Source organism: Alosa pseudoharengus, unplaced genomic scaffold, assembly GCF_046254945.1.
Source record: "Alosa pseudoharengus isolate Yale_2024_CS ecotype anadromous, Long Island Sound unplaced genomic scaffold, YU_APseudo_1.1 YU_APseudo_1.1_scf_10, whole genome shotgun sequence".
Taxonomy (NCBI): Eukaryota; Metazoa; Chordata; class Actinopteri; order Clupeiformes; family Clupeidae; genus Alosa; species Alosa pseudoharengus.
In genome coordinates this window covers 20,488,126-20,510,253 of record NW_027468565.1, presented here as the reverse complement: position 1 = coordinate 20,510,253, position 22,128 = coordinate 20,488,126, and the positions used below count along the sequence as shown (strand labels likewise).

The 22,128-nt window shown below is 40.4% G+C and overlaps 1 protein-coding gene across 1 annotated transcript in view; it reads right to left on the bottom strand.

Moving 5' to 3' along the window:
* muc2.1 (mucin 2.1) overlaps nucleotides 1-15,589 on the bottom strand; it is a 35,865-nt gene extending 20,276 nt beyond the window's left edge. The window contains exons 1-27 of the mRNA XM_076267200.1: nucleotides 15,502-15,589; nucleotides 14,787-15,051; nucleotides 14,166-14,280; nucleotides 12,593-12,683; nucleotides 12,269-12,414; nucleotides 11,471-11,687; nucleotides 10,907-11,032; nucleotides 10,404-10,518; nucleotides 9,785-9,923; nucleotides 9,237-9,350; nucleotides 9,073-9,139; nucleotides 7,990-8,127; nucleotides 7,405-7,569; nucleotides 6,582-6,676; nucleotides 5,942-6,068; nucleotides 5,306-5,561; nucleotides 5,026-5,078; nucleotides 4,275-4,375; nucleotides 4,008-4,159; nucleotides 3,735-3,873; nucleotides 3,209-3,313; nucleotides 2,806-2,985; nucleotides 1,971-2,210; nucleotides 1,475-1,631; nucleotides 876-1,004; nucleotides 334-478; nucleotides 99-142 (exon numbers count right to left, since the gene is read on the bottom strand). Coding sequence (XP_076123315.1) covers nucleotides 99-142; nucleotides 334-478; nucleotides 876-1,004; nucleotides 1,475-1,631; nucleotides 1,971-2,210; nucleotides 2,806-2,985; nucleotides 3,209-3,313; nucleotides 3,735-3,873; nucleotides 4,008-4,159; nucleotides 4,275-4,375; nucleotides 5,026-5,078; nucleotides 5,306-5,561; nucleotides 5,942-6,068; nucleotides 6,582-6,676; nucleotides 7,405-7,569; nucleotides 7,990-8,127; nucleotides 9,073-9,139; nucleotides 9,237-9,350; nucleotides 9,785-9,923; nucleotides 10,404-10,518; nucleotides 10,907-11,032; nucleotides 11,471-11,687; nucleotides 12,269-12,414; nucleotides 12,593-12,683; nucleotides 14,166-14,280; nucleotides 14,787-15,051; nucleotides 15,502-15,577 — 3,697 coding nt within the window. The 5' untranslated portion in view covers nucleotides 15,578-15,589. The remainder of the gene's footprint in view (nucleotides 1-98; nucleotides 143-333; nucleotides 479-875; nucleotides 1,005-1,474; nucleotides 1,632-1,970; nucleotides 2,211-2,805; nucleotides 2,986-3,208; nucleotides 3,314-3,734; nucleotides 3,874-4,007; nucleotides 4,160-4,274; nucleotides 4,376-5,025; nucleotides 5,079-5,305; nucleotides 5,562-5,941; nucleotides 6,069-6,581; nucleotides 6,677-7,404; nucleotides 7,570-7,989; nucleotides 8,128-9,072; nucleotides 9,140-9,236; nucleotides 9,351-9,784; nucleotides 9,924-10,403; nucleotides 10,519-10,906; nucleotides 11,033-11,470; nucleotides 11,688-12,268; nucleotides 12,415-12,592; nucleotides 12,684-14,165; nucleotides 14,281-14,786; nucleotides 15,052-15,501) is intronic.
* Nucleotides 15,590-22,128: the final 6,539 nt, after the last annotated feature.

Genomic DNA, 22,128 nt, shown 5'->3' with positions numbered 1-22,128 from the left:
TTTCAAAGAGGAACAGACATGTTTAATAATGCTGTAGAACAGATAAAGCTTATTTTCCAGATGAAATATTTAAAATTCAAATTCATTTTGTGGCTTACCAGGAATTTGGTTACAGGTAAGATTTCCATATTGGTTACAGATACTGTAAAACAAAACACAGTTATGCATTAAACACACGCATGCACACACACACACACACACACACACACACACACACACACACACACACACACACACACACACACATCGTTCTAAACACATCTATCTATTCCATAGAAATATTCCAACAGAAATTATGAATATTTAGTGTGTTTGAGGTTTGCATGCATTTACCATGAAGTACAGGGTATATCGGTAGGGACCTCCTCCCCTGGTTTGTATTCATGTCCATTAATGAAACATCCTTCACATTCCTCAACGCAAATCTGCTGTCCCTCATCAAATATAGGCTTGTCCGGAGGACAGACGGGGTAACAGCCTGCAAATCAACAAAACCTTTTTAATGTTTTAATGATGAAATGATGATGATAGATACTTTATTTATACTTCACAGGAAATTACTTTGTTAATTACTCAAGGTCTTAAGTATGTTCTGCATTCCCCAAGACAGACATCATAGTAGATAGTGCACTACATAGTAAATAATACATGTTATACACTCATGGTAAGATGTTAATTGCTAACATTTTTCATTTAAACCTTATAAAGAAGCTCAGGAAGTTATAATGTGTGCTTCCTTCAGCATTGTCACTGGGATCAAGTGGCCCGCCACTGAACTGTTAAGATGCTAACTGTGTTTCATTGGAGTTGTACCTCTGTTCTGTACAAAGGACAATAAGCTGAATCTAATGATCTAATCTTAAATCCCATCTCACCTTCCAGATTGGGTAGGGGGTTACTACAGATTCCGTCAGGATGGAGGCAGGTCTTGTAGCAGGGTGTGTGGCAAGGACTGTAGTGCCACGTGCATTCAGCTGGGCCATTGTAATAGTCACAATAAACAGCTGAAATTCAAACAAACATATAGAGGTTAGACTTCACGTAAATTCATAACAAAACCAAGCTTTAAGTAAGGTACATGAAATACATATTGACTATTGGTTATCACAAGTATTGCATGCCAATGGCAAGAATAGGCAACACACACCCAGGAAGAAAATATCCATTATTGAAGGATTTAAGATGTGCCGGAGCATTTGTAATTCATGAACTCAGTTTGAATTGTGAAAATATGATAAATTAGACTTACAAGTGAGCACAAACAATTATCTGTAATTGGTAGTGTTTTGGCAGTGTATCTTTCTAACACCCATTTTGTGCAATAAACACACACTTTAAACAGTACTACCGTTTTACATCATGTTTATAGTTGCTGGCTCATTTTATAGGTTTCTTTTGGAACTCCCTGTCATTTTAGATAAAAGCATCTGCTAAATTCCATTAATTTGACATTACTCTTTCCTCATGTACTCACGGCATATATCTGGGGTTCTCCAAGCCACACAGACCCCCGCTTCATTACAGGCCTGTGCGTATGCAGCCACAGCAGTGCAGAAGCATTCACAGTCTCCACCATTATCACAGGCACAGGAGTCTTTCACACAGTTCTCAAAGTAGGGATTAGGGTCCACCTGCAGACACACACACACACACACACACACACACACACACACACACACACACACACACACACACACACACACACACACATACATAGAGAGCGATAGAGAGACAGAGACAGAGAGAGATACAGTATGAAGAAATGTAAAGTAAAAGATCATGTTACACTATTGTACAGTAGGCTATAGAACCCTAATTTTCAGTTTGTGACAGCAAGTGGTTAAATTAGCAAATAGATTTCACCTTTTTATTTGCATAAATTAGCTTTAGTCACACTTTCCCCAATATTTAAGTTAAGGCCTAAAGTATAGAGGAACATTTTACGATCCTCTCCAAAAGTGTTCACATACCTTCGCATGGCAGTTTTTGAAGGTCTCTCCTTTGATAATACCGCACTGTATCTTAGCCCAAGTGTGCCGGTTGGGATTTTTGAAGCAGGGGTCAAAGTTGTCTTCTGCATCTGGACAGGAACTGGACACTTTCCAGCTGTTGGCAAACTCCAGGACGTTGCTGACAAGCAGCTGGTTCTGAGTGGTGAAGTCGTCCTTGCCATCTCCATTGAAGTTGCCGCACAGGCCACACACCTTTCCCTGTGGAGTCATCATGGATCAGAGCCCTTTAGCTGACTGCATGATGATTCATTGGCAACAAGCTTAAAACAATACTATATCAAATATATAAATATAAAATTGTTTGGCAATTATATTGTCAAAAGACCCCATCTAGAATGTTTCAAGCTTTCAAGCTTTCATTACTGTCAGTAAGGCTGGATGTTGTGTTGGGTATTCTACATGCCTTTTAGGTAGTTATCTTGCTGCTATTAAACCAAAACTCATTAAGTAAGGGATAATGTATAGAACGCCGTTCATTATTGGGAAAATAAGTCCCGACAAGGCGAACTGGACCCCGATGGACAGCGGAAAGGTCTTGTTCCGCCCTGAAGGGACTTATTTTCCCAATAATGACCGGCGTTCTATACATTACCCCGCTTATTACACTTCTACTTGCCAAAATGAAACAATAAACTCCCCACAATATGACTCTAGCCTACATAGCCTAGCTATAGCCTATTTGTTATGTTCATCGTGGCTTTTGCTGAGAAACAAATAGTCCTGTTCAAATGTTACACCAGAGCTTAAGGTTTCCAGGGGACAAGAAGACCCAAAGGCCCAAGCTTTTACTCACCATGTGCTCCGGCTGCAGAATAACACGGACTGTTGTTCTTCTGTCCCAGAATGCCGTGAATCCGATGACTGACTCTATGACAAGATACAGACCCACGTTCCTCACGGTGTACTTCACCGTAGGACCGGTTCCCAGGTCCAACACCTCATATGCCCCATCAGACAGTTTCAGTTCTGTTCTCTGTTAACATCAAACATAGGAGTACATAAACATGAGGTAACCCAACATCTCAGAGGCAGTATGAAATATAGTACGCAGCAAGAAATAAAGCGTTTTAGAAATGGAGTGTGTTATTATGTGTTTGATGGCACAATGGTCATGAATGGTCATGAATGGTCAGAATGGACCTTACATGGACTATGCAAAATGTAGCTTTTGAGAAATATGAAATGCATTGTGTTACCCCTAAAACAATCCTGACAGATTTCGAGCAAGTGGTTCCAGTGGTTCCACATGGTACATTTTCAGTGATCACATGGAATTTGCCAGATGGGCTCCCACACCTGTCCTGTTAGGAGACAGAAAAGTCAGTTTTCTGGGATTCAGACACAACCCTCAGTATTCAGAGCTCCAGAGCTTCCAGGAAATACATCACAAAACAGTTTCTGTCAATTTATTCCTTTTTATGTAAATACAACACTATAAAAATTGTTGTGAAAGATAACACCTGTCAAACCATCATTATCTCAGTATTAACACCTGTGTCGGCTGAATATCCATTAGATTTGTAATTTAATTTCCAGTTAGATGAAGTAGAAGGTAACCCCTGTCATTTTAAATTAATTTTAAACTATATTATGTAAGTTTATTCTTCTGTAGCCATCGAGGCTGTTTCTTATAGGGCAGGCGCTTATACCCAGTTCCTGTGGTGGGTCATAGACAGACATAGCCCCCCCCCAATCAGAAGGCTGAGGTTTTTATTTCATTACCTGTACAGCTACATAGCCACATTCTCCATTGAATCCAAACCTCTGATCATCAAAGGTCTGGTAATGCCCACTTCCATAGATAGTGCAGGTGCTTGGGCAAACATTGTTTGAGCAGATCCATTTTCCGCTATAGCAAGTGCTAGATGACATTAGACAAACATGACTCACTGTTAGCTTCGTGGTCTATGGCATGCATTTGTATCCTTCTAACCTTCCTAAAAACATTTACAATAGAGCGTGGGTGATATTTCACAGGTAGGCAGTGCCACCCACCAGTTGTTGCATTTCACTGGGATCTGAGAGCCTGAGGCATAGTAGTGCCCGTCGTGGTGGCATGGGCAGTCGTGCTCCTGCACGCAGTGGCCCCTGCCGTCTTCCAGTAGACCATCGGGGCACCGACATCCAGATTCACACTCCGCAGAGATCTGTCCACACGTGAGAAACACGCAAGGTAATTTGTGCACCTATTCTGTTCATGGCACTCATACTACCAGTGCAGAGAGTGATGCTCTCAGCTGCAGGGGAGAAAGGAAGACTCACACAATCAACATCTCGATGCTTGCAGGTCCTGACACACTCCATCCCTGTGTCACTGCTGTCTGTGGCCGAGCAGTTGAAGAAGACCATGGGAGTGGGACAGCCTAGAGGTGGGAATTCATTACACACATTAGCACATTAGTAACAATCACAGTTTTAACAGATGACAGCCTGGAGGTGGGAATTCATTACACACATTAGCACATTAACAATCACAGTTTTAACAGATGACAGCCTGGAGGTGGGAATTCATTACATACATTAACACATTAGTAACAATCACAGTTTTAACAGATGACAGCCTGGAGGTGGGAATTCATTACACACATTAGCACATTAACAATCACAGTTTTAACAGATGACAGCCTGGAGGTGGGAATTCATTACATACATTAACACATTAGTAACAATCACAGTTTTAACAGATGACAGCCTGGAGGTGGGAATTCATTGCACACATTAGCACATTAGTAACAATCACAGTTTTAACAGATGACAGGCTAGCAGATAACGGGCTGGGAATAAAGGAATCACATACAAATTAGCACTAGTAACGGTGGGGCATTAGCATCACACACAAACACAGGAAATTACATATTAACAGAGTTTTCTGTATCAGTTCAACAGTAGTCTCTGTCATCGTTTGAAAGAGTAAAGCAAGCTTATTAACAACAACCAGAGTTTTATCCTTTTGTAGTAACTGACGCAGTAACTTTTGTTGTCATATTTAGAAGTGTAATCCAATTCTACTCACCCCTCGGCAGTATTCTCCAAGATCTACAGTGAAGCTTCCCATTGGTACACACGCTAAAAATGCAAATTTAGTCTCTTACCATTCATAATTTTGCACCCATATTCAGTGCATTGCATACAAAACAAATAACATACGTACATCCACAGGTTATATATGTTTATAGGATGTAATGTACAATCAGCATATAGAAATACAACATACGCACATGATTTTAAGCAAAAAATTTGATAAATGCCACAAGTGTGAAGTAAAAAGCAAAGGTGCAAGGATCTGCTCTTACCAGTGCTCTTCCTTTATGGTGATGGACTTGCCAGGCTTGATGTAGTCTCCGTTGTGCAGGCAGGGACATTTGTTCATTTGAACGCACATGCCAGAGTCATCTAAGTAGAGGCCCTCGGGGCAGGCACAGCCGTCCACTGGCAAAAAGTCGGGTGAGCAGGCCGGGCGGTCAGAGCTCAGGGAGCGGCACGTCCGCTGGCAGCCTTGCAGCTGGTAGGAGAAGGTCTGAGTGGCCGGACAGTGATCTGTGTACTTGTCTGTGGACGAGATGGTTGAACTGAGGTCAGTTTCAGTCAATTGTACGGTATTCATTTACACAGTGAAATTTAATTCAAATGTACACAGGACATAGTCCTCGTGCTGTAGTAAGGGTATTTCCCTCAGTGGCCACTCAACAACCAAGCCTATTAAACATCATGACACATAGTACAGTGACAATGCGCAATTGGTTGGTGGCAGTTGCAAACAGTCTGTAAACATTTCCTCACACCAAAACGTTTTCATAACTGATCAATGCTAAAATAAACATGCAACACTGTAAAAAATAAGAACATCATAATGCACTGAATTGTGACATTCCAGTGAAATACTGTATACTTTAATTTTGTCACGCTTTGGATGTAAACAAAGTTCTTACTGCACACAGTATCCCTCCAGCCAAGCAGGAAGATTCCTTTGGTGGCGCAGGCACGCACGTATGAGGAGACTACAGCGCACAAGCACTCCTCACTCTTATCACAGGTGCAGCTGGCATATTTACACCTCTACAAACACATCAATTACCACACAGCAGACATGAGTCACCTCACCACCATGTGTAATAGACAACTCATTACTTGTAAATTCAGATCATGTTTTGTATAGGAACAAGAACATAGTTTGGTGACAATGTATGTAACAATGTAATGTAAAACAATGTCATGCCTGATTCTTTAGATTTGTCAATAAAAAAAAAAAAGTAACACTATGAAGGAATCCCAATTTCGTAAATTTTCCAACATACCGTGTATTCCTCATAATACTATGAGATTTCTATAGCAGTTCTTTTTCATAAGGGTTAGGCTGATACTCCAACAGTACCCATGACAACAACGAGTGCAGTACCAATGTTTCTGGTGCGCATGGGTAATGTCAGAAACTCCACTGTCATTATTGCTAGTGTGGCATCAAAATGGGTGTGAAAATGTTTTTTTTTTTAAGGTAAAATAACTGTTGGGTAGCTTTAAAATGAACTGTACTAGATGGGGTGTATGATAGAAATAAGAACAGTATTGAACCTTGTAGTAGATTTCTGGGTTCACAGCTGAGTGGCATTTTGAAAAATTGGACTCTTTCATTTTGAGCAAAGAACACCAGTGCTCAGCAAAGTTTTCTGAAAGGAAAAAGAAGCATGACATATTAGTTGTTCATTTAGTTGAGATTTAAATCTACAATTAAAATCTGAGAAGTTCAGCTGAGATCAGTCCCACTAATCCTTCAAATTCCTGAGATCAATTAACCTGGAAGCCAGCCTGAATTTAATCCCGCCCACAAAATTTGAGGTTGGTAAATTGTTCCATTGAGAAGCCTCTATGAAAACTGTGCAGATCATTCTGCGCGCTCACATGACATGAATGACATGCCTTGTCATTCATGTCATGTGAGCACGCTTCGGTCGAACAAGATACTGACAGCGTAATAACTTTACAAAACGAATAGAAAACAGCGATTAAGGCATTTATCGAGAAGAAGGATGTTTTGGCTGTTTGGCACGGTAGGCTATTTTGTTGCTCTGATTGGTTAGGTCTATCCAATTGTGTGCAGAGGCATTTTTTCCTGTATCAGTTGAAACACGGTCCATAATCGCGTGCCCATGGTGCAGTATTAGACTCAAATTCTGAATAGAATTGAGTATGGCTATGTCAGGCTAGAGATCAATCCCACTAATACTTAAAATTCCAAAATGTAGACAGCATTTAAAAATGACTGCAATTGGAGTTCAATTTCACAATCTCTCACATTCTAAATTACCCAGTGTTATAAAAAAAACACTTCATTGAGGAAATGATCAACACATTTCAGTAGACAATCATCCCAGAGAATGGGTAAAAAAAAACTCACCGTTGTCAACACTGAGTGAGCAGGGGTCCTCCAGTCTGTCTGGGGTGTCCGCACAGCTGGTCTGGGCCTTCCAGGAGTTAGCAAAAGAAGCTGCAGTGCCCTCCACCATACCCTGTGGACTCCTCAGGTCATCAGACAGCACCATGTTGTAGTTTCCACACAGACCTGAAGAGAGGAGAGAGCATGCTCTGTCATTAATAAAACTTCCCATATGGAAAAAGTCTGTAAAAGAAAGTACAGGAGTCACGCTTGTCATGTACAATACTGGGATGATAACTTGGTGGTTAAAAACTTGCATATTCATTTCATACTAAGGAAAGTCACATACATATAAAAATCTTTGCTACTGTATAATAAAGGGGCCATACTTATGTGTGGTAATTAATGTATGTTATATATAAATAGAAAATAGAAAGAAGAGAAATAAATAGAAAGAATATAATAACAGGTTCCCAATAATAACAATGATGATTATAATGGTTCATGAGGGATGCTTGTCAGTGCTTCTTGGTGGCCCTGCCAGCGCTAACTCCCACTGACGCTGACCGGCACTGAGTGCTGCTTAACGCAGATCCCCTCACTCACCACAGGTCTTGGTCTTAAAGCTCTCATCCAGAGAGATGTACAGTTGCATGATGGGAACCAGCTGGATCTGTAGCTGAAGCCCAAAGTGGGTTTGCAAGATGATGTGGAAGGAAGACGGCTGGAAGATGGTCACATCGCCTGCTCAGGAAAGAGAGGGACAATACTCATGGATTAATCTCATGTAAAAGCAAACAGAGCCACTACATAATGAGCTGATACATGCTAATACATGCACCATCACTTGCTTGTATAATTTTGATATGGCTACATGACTGTTTATATTTTCGGTAACACTTTACTTGACGGGTGAGTTCTTAACACATTCATAGCAGCTGTCATTAACTTCACATAAAGCATTCATGACTGTTTCATGCATATGGTTTCATGAGACATGACTCAACATTCATACCAAACCTTTCATGAATGTGGAAGACAGAACGACGACAACTCGTCAAAATAAAAGTCCATCAATCGCAAAGCAGCATTGCCGTTTTTGTTCCAAACCTCTTACCTGACCATGTCACATCTGAGTCAATGGGCTAGTCCAGTGCCAAAAACACAGAACATGGTCAAGCAAATAATTTTTGTTTCATAAAAATGTATTTGTTTTATGATGTAACCTTTGCAGATTATTTCTCATCTTTTGCTACTGGGAATGTCCAACCATTCCAGGTTACACAAATACAAGTCGAATGTAGGCTAGTTTGCCTCCCAGTGTTAAACTCAGTGATTACAAATACTTCACAACTTGTATAGTAAAGTGACATTCAATGTAGACTTCATAAGATATTCATGAAATATTTACAAAAACGGCAATGCTGCTTTGCAATTGATGGACTTTTATTTTGACAAGGTTTCGTCGTTCTGTCTTCCACATTCATGAAAGGTTTGGTATGAATGTTGAGTCATGTCTCATGAAACAGTCATGAATGCTTTATGTGCAGTTTATGACAGCTGCTATGAATGTGTTATGAACTCACCTGTCAAGTAAAGTGTTACCATATTTTCTCATTCTCTCTCTCACACACACACACAGCTCAGGTTTCTGTACTGAATTGAAGATGGTAGCTGATTTCCTCTCACCATTGCTGTAGGGCAAATTGACCTCTGCATTGTGCTGCACTTTACCATTAGCCTGGATGACAATGTCCTGAAGCACAACAGAGAATGCATGTAGTTAACATAGAAAGCCATGTTCTTAGAGGAGCAATCGTTCTCTGTGATAGTCAGATACAACTTGAACTTACATTTTTCTTGTCCCCCAGCAATCTCAAAACTACCCTCTTAAGACAGGTGTCCCAGTCCTGGGAACTACATGGTGCCAACTCTCCCAAAATGGAGAACTTTGAATCCACACAATCCTGTGAGAGGAGAGAGAGAAGGACAGAGACAGTGAGAGCAAGAGACAAAGAAAACAGTAAAAATATGTAGATTATAAGAAAGTACAAAATATGGTCCAGCGACTATGGTTAGTATTTAGAGTTTATGAGTTATTGTCGGTTAATAAGATAGTTGATACCACTGCTTACAGTAGATACCCCTGAAATTGGATGTGGTTGAATGTAAACAGACTTACAGTCAAATATACTGAACACACTTATAGCACATATGAAGGTGTCTAAATGGCCATATATATGTTATACTGTATAAGTAGCTTATTTGTTTACATAAATCAAATGTGAAATAATACCACTTTAATGTAAAACTTTGATTCATTTTTGTATGTTCAGTATGTTTCCTAAACTAAAGGGTTCAAAACAAAATCCTTGAGTAAAAGTTGCTTGAGTAACAATACCTTGGAGAGCACATAGAAACAGTCTCCATGGTAGTTGTATGTTTTGCCATCGTAGGTGGTGACGTGGGACCCCTCTTCCACCGCACATGTCCCTGCACGGGCATGGCTTTTGCATGACCAGCGGCCCTCGTGGCAAGCACTAAAACACAGCACACGGCACACAGCACAGTCAGCTATCAACATCAGCTCAACAGCAGCCTGTCAACAATATACACAGTGACGGCTCAAAGAAATGATTGAAGATAATATGTCAGATTTCAGTTGGTAGTTTCTTTTGTGTTTGACTGGATAACAAAGTATGTATCTGCTCCTTGTGGTATGTATGTCTGTGTGTGTGTGTGCGTCCTGAACAGTGTGTCCTATGTATATATGTGTCTCCATCCTCTCCTCAGTAATGGTGCTCATGTGTGTAGTGTAGCACATGGGAGTGTGTGTGTGTGCTCATGTGTGTAGTGTAGCACATGGGAGTGTGTGTGTGTGTGTGTGCTCATGTGTGTAGTGTAGCACATGGGAGTGTGTGTGTGTGTGTGCTCATGTGTGTAGTGTAGCACATGGGAGTGTGTGTGTGTGTGTGTGTGTGTGTATTGTAGCACATGGGAGTGTGTTGGTGTAGCCGTACCATTCCTCAGTGTCTGTCCGCAGCACCTCCCCGTTATCGTAGATTCTGTCATGTTTGCACTGACACTGCTCTTTTGGGATGCATCCTCTTTTAGACAGGTCGTCAAACACAGTCCCTGAAGAGTGGAGAAAAGAATGAGAGAGAGGAAGAGAGAGAGTGAGAGAGAGAGAGAAAAAGAAAGCGAGAGAGAGAGAGTAACCAAACATTTAGTCAACCTTGCCTCAGATATTCACAATACCGACTTTTCGGTATACTTTTTTTTTTCTTTAATACTTTTTTCTTCTTAATTATAACTATGTGTGAACTCCCCATCCTGTTTTTCATACCTTGAGCCAAGCATGCATTACAGATTAGATTAGTCCCCAATCTCATTATAGGATGTTTCTTTCTGAAAATGTGTAGTTTCATGACATGTTGATAACTCAAACACTGTTGTTGACACACATTCGCACTCACTGACTCAATCACTCACTCAGGATAAGAACCACATCAGTCAGTCTCACCTTCAGGGCAGAAGCAGCCATCTATGTTGTGCTCCTCACACAGAGAGTTGGACTCCAAGTGTGTGCAGGTGGTCATGCAAGGGGATCCACTTTCCAAGTACACCATGTTGTAGGGACACGTTATGGCTAGACAGACAGGACATACACATGAGCTGGACACTATTGTAGTTTATGTCCTTGACATAGTTATATATACAAGACACCCTGTGTATGTCCTTATGACGAAGGGCTTCAACTTAAGTATACAGATCCAATCATGTCATATAACATGTTACATAATATAAATAAAGATACAGTTTACAAACATTCATGTAGGTGTTGTAGGTGATGAGTAAGAAAAACAAGAGAGGCAAGAAAAACAGAAGAAAGATAAAAAACAGAAAGACAAAAAAACAGGGAGAAAGACAAGAAAAGCAACTCAAGACATCTCCATTAGAAGACAGGTGCTGGTCCACAGTACAGATCAGCAGGAGGACAAACAGCGTCCTGAGGCTGTGTAGGGTGTGATTGGCCCAGGAGGATGAACAGCGTCCTGAGGCTGAACAGTGTGTGATTGGCCCTCACCACAGAATCTGTTTTTCCTCCAGTTCGGCGGGGTGCCCCTGGCGTGGGAGCACTGGCGGGAATACTCGGCCAGAGTGACACACATGGAGGACCCGTCCGCTGGCTGCGCCTCGTGGCACAGGTCCATGGTGCAGGCGTTGATGTAGGGGCCAGGGTCCAGCACGCTGGCACAGGAGGCCCAGGCGGAAGAGAGGAGACGCCGGGCACAGCTGGTTTGCTACACGTCAGGTGGAAAAAACGCTCTGGTCAGAAATGTGTAATGGGTTTTTTCTTGTAATTTTATGTGGTAAATTTGGGGAGAGACCAACTGAAAAGTAAAATAATACTATTGCCAATAATAAAGGAGTAACAAAAGGAGTCACAATCTCATTACAATTTAAAGAAGTTATTAGTAACTTATAACTAATCATTTTTGGAGTGATCTACACCAGCACTGCAACAAGGTAACATGTTTCATTCTGGAAATGTATGAAGAAAATCACTCTATAAATGTAGTCACTGATGGTCAAAGACTAGATAGATAGATAGATAGATACTTTATTGATCCCCAAGGGGAAATTCAGGGTCTCAGTAGCATACAGACATCACACACAACATGCACTTACAGCACCTATCTTCATTGTGACAGCTACACATCACTGCTGGAGTAATCAGGCTTATTGTCTAAGTATGTCCAGGTCGTCAGAACCATGTCATTGTCACATGCATGACTCATTCAGGGCTGGGAGTGCTGAACATTTAGCTTCCACTGAGGTCTTTACTACTGAGACATCGGAGGGAACGGAGAGTGACACTTACAGCTTCCGCACATAAGTCCTGCTGCTGCTGATGCTGCTGTTGCTGTTCATCTTCTTCTATATCCTCCTCATAAGGATCCTCACATTCCACGTTTGGGTTGTGGACTCTCTGCTTGTTGCCAAACTCGATAGCACCAATGTGACGCCCTAGAATGACAACACACACACACACACACACACACATTCACACAAACAAACACACACACACACACACAAACACAAAACTATGAAGAAAACAATGGATAATAAAAAAATGAAGAAAGTAAGTGAAGAAAGTACATTGAAAAGGAGGAGCAAAACATGTTGAATAAAGTCACTTGCTTACCTTGGTGAATGAACTCATCGTAGATTGGGACACCATTGTAATCTCCACAAAGGCCACATGTGCGATTGGAGTACTTGGAGTCCAGCTCCACCTGATAAAGATTTTAAACATAGATGCTGAGCTCTTATATATCCATTAAAATGCTAATAAGACTAATAAAACACCCACTACATCGAAGCCTTTAATGACTGGACTAAAGGCAAAGCATATGGTCTCATAACCAACTGTGAATTGTGGACTATAGACTGTAAGACTGGAATGATTGCGGCATTAATTGTGTTTAAAGGTTTTAAAAATCAACCCAGGCATACGGAGTGCAGGGCAGGATGTTTGGACGCCTTTGGCTTAGAGTGCAGGGAAACCCTATTAAGGCCATGTTAGTGCCAATTACTGTATTATACCATTTTTTGCCAATAGGCAAAGGTAAAAGGCAAAACGATTATTTTTATGCCTAATATTTTCAAATAATCAAGAAAAGGCACAAATGACCCTCATTGGCTCATTTGACCTTTGCAACAATTCCTCCATGAATAGCAGAAATACTCCCTTCGTCATATGAGACGTTAAACACTTCCTCTGACAAAGCAGATCTTTCTTCCTCTGACGAAGCTACTATCCATTTTTCATTTCCGTTATAAACTACAAGGTCAAAGGTAAAAGTCCTACATTTTGTTGCCTTAAGGAACACAATCAGTAATACTTTCTTTTCCTAATAAGAATAAAATTGTGTTTTTAATTAAAAACTGATATGTTTAAGTCTCAAGGTTAGTTTTAAAATGCATGTTGGAAAGTCAATGTACAGGAAATGGCAAAATTCAGAAATACGACTCTGTATACTGGGTTGTTGAGATAACATGTTATGAAAATAAAATATAAAACATTAACAGCAATTCTATGACTGGGAAAACATGTAATTGTCATACTGTAGAACCCGGGCTTTTCAGTGTGTTTGAATATATGATCATTTGTTCACTAGTAACTCTTCACTTTAACTGTAGTGACTGTCTAAGAAATACGCTTTCAACACAATTTTCAACAAGACCTGACTCTTAGCTACCTGCCAATTTACCTTTGGTACTGTAGGAACCCTAGCACTCACCACAGCCCAAGCATAACCCCAGAGAGTGCCAGCAGAGCATACAGTAATTGTACCACCAGCTTTTATAATGCATTTAGTCATTTGGTAAATGCTGACATCGAATGGGCCTTGTCAGGACAGTTAGGCAGGGATCACATTGACCAATGGCAAGTGGCAGATTTCCTATTCTGCTACCGTCAAACAATTTGAGTGTTTGAACTTTCATAAAACTTAGGAACGAGACAGAACTTCTTTTGAATTATTATGGTCTGAGCATTGCATTACGCTTTACCACTGCTGCTTCATTATTAATTCCAATGTGATGCCCACTTTAGTTAAGAAGTTAGAGACCTGTAAAGAGAACTGAAAAATCAGACAAAAGTGCAAAAGACGGCAGTGTGTATATGTGTGAGAGGGTGTTGGACATTGTTTATGTGTATAAAGACTGCTGCTTCTTCAGGGGAAAGTCTTTCTCCCTCTCTGGGGTTGTCTTACCATGACAGCATCATCCCTGTTCCACATGACACTGAGGCCCAGCTTGTAGTGGAGGTTAGTGTACGCAGAGTTTTCCTCGATCAAGACTCCGGACACATGGTAGGGAGTGGAGACACTACGAAGTGAAACCCACAACCATAACTACCATACATGCGCAGCACAAGAGCAGATTTCATTGCTAAAACCCCACACTTTCCATGCACAACACTTACATAACACATATGGTAAAGAGCTTGCATATTGCACATTTGATGAAGCCCTTCAGCATTCAAGGTAGGTCATAAAAATGTTTTATGTTACTGTATATAAAAGTAACAATTTGTGTGTTTACACACTGTTATTGTATGTCAAATACAGCATAATTAGGGGACAAATTTAGTAGGAGCATGTTAAATAAATCATCCCATTCATCCAGATTAGTTATTCTGTACTTCAGCTCAATGCCAACCAGTTATCATTTAAGAAAGTCACAGAAGCACAGTCAAAAGACAAAACAAAACTCAAAACAGTAAAGCCACATTAGTTTCAATCACTGGGCTTCATTGTGCAGTGGGACCAATAAAAGTTCAAATCATCATCTAATCTATCCACAAACGTGTTGTGTTTAACATAAAAACTTACATCTCTCCCCCGACCATAATCAGCTGTTTGGTCAGGTGAATAGGCAGGTCCTTGATGGTCACTGTGACTTGGCTGACTGTGATCTTGCCTTTGTCGTCCATCTTTTTCTTCACATGGACAGAGAAGTCGTGGAAGGACGAATGGCACTCAGAAGCCAGGTTATACTCGCACATCCCTGGAAACTGGTAGACATCCCCGTCAAAGGTCTTGTAGTGATGTCCGCCCCACATGCTACAGATGCTCTTGACATGATTGTAACTCCGGACTGTAAAACACAACATCATGTTTTTCAAGAAGGCATAGTCAATTTTTTACCTCTTGCAAAACTCCTGTTAGACTCCTTATCATGTAATCAATGACTTACAATTACTGTCATTAAAGGAATAAAATGCAATACAAATATCAGCTTTCCTGCTTCAAACGTGGCTGGTGAGTATACTGAATGACATATTAAAATCATTAATAAGATCACACCAGAGAAACAATAAATCAAATGTACATCTCAAAATCTCAATCACTGAAATATACTGGGTAGCCGTGACTGAGCTTCTGAAATCATGACCTAAATACACAAAATCAACTACCCAAAGAATAACAAAAAAAAAATAAACATGTTATTTTTTTCACCCTGGCAAAAAACGAATAAAAAGGAAGAAAATGCCTCTGTGTGAGAGAGGCCCTTTTGGTGCCCCTCATCTCTGCACCCATGACTCACCAAGCTTGGAGTCCACTTGAAGAGCGTAGGTGAGTGTCCAAAGGAGTGCCCAGGTTCTGGGCGCCGTCCACTGCATGGTGGTTACAAGGCTCAGTGTCCTCTGCTGAGACGAGGGTCAAAGATGAGAAGTGACCCGTGTCAGTGCCCACCTTTTAAAGCTATTGCTCAACTCCCATGCCCTCCCACACCAGATGCTTGCCGGTGACACAGCAAACAGAAGGCCCAGCCCAGCTTCTTCCTATGAGCGTAGAGACCAGTCCTAAGACGGACAAATTCACTAGTAAAACATATGATGGGTGGAAATTAGCCCAACACGCACACGCACACACACACACACACACACACACACACACACACACACACACACACACACACACACAAACATTTTAGAATCTTCTGCATTATAACCACATATTGTTGTCAGGTTCTTAAAATATTATCAATATATTGTAGTATCAATACAGTGTTGTATGCAAAGAAAAAATAAATAAGATGATGGCTTAAAACACCAAAAGCAATGGTTGATGAAAACAGCACGACCCAGAGCTATGCTAGGACTCCCATTTCACAATGCACTAAATGTCACAGTTCTCTTCACAATGCACTGAATGTCACAATACTCAAACACAGACAAAACTGATGCACATATTTGGATGCACATAAACATGATATTTATCGTGATCAGTCCACGGCGAGATCAAATGTCTTCCATAAACATCTCACGAGATTAATGTTGTCACGTTGAACATAAAAGTATGATGGATGTTCTGTTTCAGAGACTGTTTACTTAAACAGTTTCTGTTCTTTCTCTCCAGGATTTGGTTTAAGGCATACATTTTTTTCCTGAAGGTTTCAAAAGAACCCATGGATCTTTTGAAGTCTTCACTGTTGATCTATCTGTCAGTTCTATGACTTTTATCATGATTAGCAGCTTATGTGCACTATATATACCATGATGTAAATATTTAAACAAAATGTCAACACACTCGTGCGAAAGCATTAATAAGCAGTAGCACCTATGCAACTGTATACTTTAGTAAGAAGTTATTTGATGTTTTGACATGTTTTGAGTGGAAGGATTTTAAGAGCTGTAAGAACAAGGTTGGGTTTAAGACGGATCAGAAACGAGTCATACCAACATGTTACTCCAGCTGTTCAAAGCCATATTAAAAATATGGCAAAATCAAAAGTTATGCCCCAACTACTTTGTCAAGAAAAGTGTTTATGTCAACAAGCTACTAACAAGATTTTTGTAAATTAGAGATAGATGTGTCCTTCACGTCATTCCTTTTATTGTGCCCATGTTGGCTGGACTTTCCTTTGACTGCAGTCCATACATTCCCTTGATATCTGACCCTAAGCCAAACAAACACATCGCCAGTGGTCCTGAAGCAACCTAGTTGATTGGCTGAGTTACTTTGTTTCCACAGCTATGGGTTTCTATGACCACCAGGGGTGTTTTCGAGCACACACACACATAGGGCAGATAGCAAGAGGACTGAGAAGCAATTAGCTGAATGTAGCTATTATTTGATTATTATGGGATTATAAACATGGGCTGCAACTTTAAAACAACACAATGTAGTTCTATTACATTAAAATAAGGACTAATTTGGATGTCACATTGACTTAAAATGATTAGAATGGAATATCTGACTTTGTGGATTGGTGCCAAGAATGCCTGTAATGTAACACTGTTGTTGTGGGTAGGACATTGACCTTTTTTGACAGTTTTAGATGATTTGGGTACCCCCTTAGCACCAAATGGGTACCCAGTATGTTGAAAATGTATGAAAAGGGGGAATCCATTGTCTTACTTCAAAACACTTGCTGCCACTCTCGGCCCCTCTTAGAATTTGGCATGGTCATGTCCTGTTACTTCATATAGTGTGTGTGTGTGTGTGTGTGTGTGTGTGGTGTGTGTGTGTGTGTGTGTGTGTGTGTGTGTGGTGTGTGTGTGTGTGTGTGTGTGTGTGTGTGTGTGTGTGGTGTATGTGTGTGTGTGTGTGTGTGTGTGTGTGTGTGTGTGTGTGTGTGTGTGTGTGTGTGTGTGTGTGTGTGTGTGTGGTGTATGTGTGGTACAAAGCCTGGTAATCCTATGCTGGAGTCTCTGGTGGTAAAGGTGCGAATGTCAACATGCATCAATGAGGAATGGTTGCGCCATGTTCTGACCGGTCCCAACAGCCCAATGTTTGAAGAGTTGTATTCCTCTCCTCTAGTTGCCATCTGTCTTCTCCCATCACGGCAGATAGATCATTAACTCGCTATGAGGCTGTTGATCCTGGTTCTGCCATCATTGCAGGACACATTCATCATTGGTCTGAGGTTTATCAACATCCTGGAGAGATGTCTCTGAAAAGGCAAGAGGGTCATTCTGTGTCTTACTATTCTGTGATAAGGCTGTTGCTGCACTGTCTCAGATTTTATTCAAACCTTGTCTATATCATGAATAGGTCCCAAAACCAAAGCCTGTAAAATATTTCTGTTCAAATCCTATGTCTTGAAAAACATATTATCTGGGAAGCAATGTTTCGCCATTAATATCTTGTGTAGTATATGTGGTAGCTAGTAGGAACTGTGAAAGTAGCTCAATGTATGGCCATTTAGTGTATAAAGTATAAATTAGTATACCATATACAGAGTTTCTCAGGACCAAGATAAATAACGTTCTTCAGGAGCAAGAAAGGGTGAACAAGCAAGGGTGTAAAACATGCAATTAACTGTGTATCTATGAAGTGAACATGGTACACCATTGAACCTTTGGGTAACACTTTACAGTAAGGCTATATTACTTATCATGAATTCATGCATGAATTAATTCATGTTTTATGTATTACTTCATTCCTTAATATCGCAAGAATCATCAGGAATTGACATGAGTTCATAGTCTGTTATTCGTGACCTCATACATGAACAATACATCACCTAAAGCATTAGGTATGGTGGGCACATCATTATGAATCATGATTTATTAAGCAGGATAATATTAGGAGGTATAGATATATAGATATATATTTTCTGACAAAAAAGTGGTCACCACTACTCAAATTCTGATTTGAACACAACTTTTCAGTTCTCTGAACACATGTCATTTATTCACCACTTTAGCTGAGGGGCCACAGACATAATGAACTCATGAGCAATTAACCTTAAATTCATATAATCATGATTATCATGCTTAAGAAATCATAAATCATAATCCACCGCTTAGTTGATGTGTTGTTCATCCATAAGGTCAGGAATGAGAGACTAACTCATGTAAATTCCTGATGATTCATAAAATATAAAGGCATGAAGTAATGCATAAATCATGAATTCATTCATGTATGAATTCATGATAATTCATGTACCCTTACCGTTACCAAACCTGGTACACTAAATGATTACACTTTGATTTATTCCCATATAGATTTACCCCATATGCCATGTTTGTCCTAGATGAAACTGACCAAAAATGCATTCACACCTAATTTTGTTGCTGCTCTTTGTATATTATATTGCATTTTGACCTGCAGGGGGAGCTGGAGAGTTCCGGTGGCTAATGAGGGGTGTGGCTCAGTGTTAATGGCCATTGGAATAAAGTCGGTATCCTGTGGCCTCACTGGCGCTCTCGGTTCTGCTCTGGACTGATGCTGTGGAGGGCTGGCTGCAGCGATTCCCGATTGCCTTTTCTTTATGCACTACACATACTGTACACTGCTGACGTGCATGACGCTTTATTTTATCTTTTGTTGCTTCTCACTTACTGACTTTTGTAAATATTTGTAAATAAATTAAGATTATCATTTAAATGTTGCCCGACGGTGTCAGTCTCCCTATGTCCTTACCCTTTGAGCCAAGGTGTTTGTGACACTACTGTATGTTGATATGATGCAGATACCTGAAATTTTGCCAGAACATTATTAAACTATTGTATTTGCAGATATAATACTGATTTATGTAATGTAGGTACCAAAACTAGCTTATAATATACCTCAATATCATTCTTTTTTGCACTTTTAATGGTCCAGTCATTCATATATTTGCCTTTCATCCTACACAGTTGGGCAGGCAAGGAATCATACTTTCTAAGACATTTATGTCAAAAATATGGCTCCCAAGATAGGCATTTTTAGTATGAAAAAGGCAAAGAAGATATGAAAACATATCTACATAAGTAGACAGACTCTGAGACGGTGCAGCAACCATTTTCCTAGATTCTGTCTGATTTGACACAGAATGATCCAAGAGGGAAGCAGGTGGATATTCTTCCACACATTTTTTTGCAATAAGCTGCTTGGGCTGTGGTACCAAAGTCAGGCCCTGCTTTAAGTAATTGACAGTAGTGTGTGATTGGCTGTTTATAGGGATGTAACGATTACCGGTATAATGGTAAACCGTGATAAAAATGTTGACGATAACAATTACCGTTTTCATTTCAAATATCATGATTATCACGGTTGATTACCACGGTGTGGAAACCGTGTGTTTAATCCTTCCCAGCTTCATCCGAGCCTGCTTTTGACATACAGTAGGCCTGGTACAATGAAACAAAACTGGTACCCTACTGATTCTGTTATCTACTTGATGGATTTAATTGTGGCACAAAGCCAATTAAACATGAACAAGGAAAAAGTGAACGGGACAACACACAATGCCACAGTAACGTTATTAAGAATGCCCAGCTCACCCAGGTTTGTTTGTGCAGTCAGGATTCAGGCCTATGAATGTGAATGAAAATATGCCCTTCTCCAGTAGCAATAGGCCACCTTAAAATGCACCAGAATAAAAGAATCACATCTACTCAGTATCAATTTTTTACCCTCCCTCAGCACCCCCTCTATGAGCACCCCCAGGTGAAACCCCCCAGATGAGTTCCAGCGTCCCTGGTTAAATGTTGCACTTTTGATAAGGTTTTGCCTATATTTTGTAATAGTAAATGCTGTCACACTTTTTGAAACTATTTCAGTTGTGTAGGCCTATTAGTCCTTTCTGAACATATTGAACATACTTTTAAAAATATTGCAATAATACCGAAAACCGTGATAATTTTGGTCACTATAACCGCGAGGTTAAATTTTCATATCGTTACATCCCTAGCTGTTTAATTGACTGCAGTGTGTAGTTGACTGCAGTGTAGTTTAGTAGACTACATCTGTTTAGTGCTTTTCTCCAAAGTCCTTTATGCATCTGTGTAAGCATTCACACATGCCGATGGCAAATGGCTGCCATGTAATCTGCATTGCATGCTCTTTTTCCGCCATTAGGTGATAATATATTATTATATATCAAGAATACACACCTAGCAGATTGTTAACTCTAACAGACTCTAACACCTTATTTCTATCCTTTTTCTAAATATGTGTTTTTGTTGCCCTCAACAACTATATCCTATTCATGTCTTGTTCGTGTCACATGCAGAGTGACAAGGAACTAGGAAGCAAACAGGTGAGAATGCACTTTTGCGTCCTTTGAACTCAAACTATGTGTCCTTGCTCCGCTGAAGTGCAGCCACTCCATAGACAAACACAAGCCCTACACCCTGGCCACAGGCCATCCGCGTCTGTACGTCTTTAATGGCTGTGTGAGACAGATGCACTCTACATTGGGACTACATGCAGCCTCCATCTCCTGGCTCCATTGTGTTAGTCTAAGGAGGTGACAGAATCCCTGACCGTAAATCAACTTCTCTGACATTTCTGGAAGCCTGTTTATTGACTCTCCTGGTTTATCTTTGTGTATGCCCTTATGAGTGTTATGTGCTTTTAAGGAGGGATGAAATGTTTGATGTCATAGTTTTATGATAACTGACATTTGTTTAATGTCATTAGTTGCAGTCCTCCATCCGTGAGATATGTGTGGTTTGAGCCTTTGAGTTTAGATGCTGCCTGTGAGGGATACTGTTGTCAATGAAGTGGCAAGAGAGATAGAGAGAGAGAAAATATAAATATAAAATAAATAATAATAATTAATAAAAGATAAATACATAAATAAATAAAAGAATAATAAAAAAAGAATAAAGTTTCAGTCCATACTGAACTCCATTCAAAGCAGATATGGGGCCGGTTTATGTCAGGACCACAACTAAGATAACACTCTGAAGGCACTGCAAGAACAGTTAACATTACATAATTACAGCGCCGTGGCCTACTGGTTAGGGCTTTGGGCTTGAAACCGAAGGATTGCCGGTTTGATCCCCGGCCAGTAGGAATAATGTGGGCAGGAGGAAGTGGTTGAGCACTGCTCTCCCATGCCCACATCCAGTGCCCTTGAGCAAGGCACCTAGGTGCTCCCCGAGCGCCACTGCAGCAAGGCGGCTCACTGCCCCTGGTTAGTGTGTGCTTCATTTCACTGTGTGTTCTGTGTGTAACACTAATTCACGGATGGGATAAATGCCATGAGACCAAATTCCATGTACACAAGTATACTTGGCCTATAAACCTGATATACATATAATGTCTTGAATCCCAGTTGTCCAACCTGAATGATATAATTTTTAATCACTCTGAAATACTGGGGTAGCCTAATATCCATGTAAGATAGAAGACAAGAAGCAAGATCATTTCAAGCCGGGAGTGTAGGCTACTTAGTGTAAAGGACATAGACTATACAGTCTATGGTGAAGGACATAAATCCATACAGCAGGTG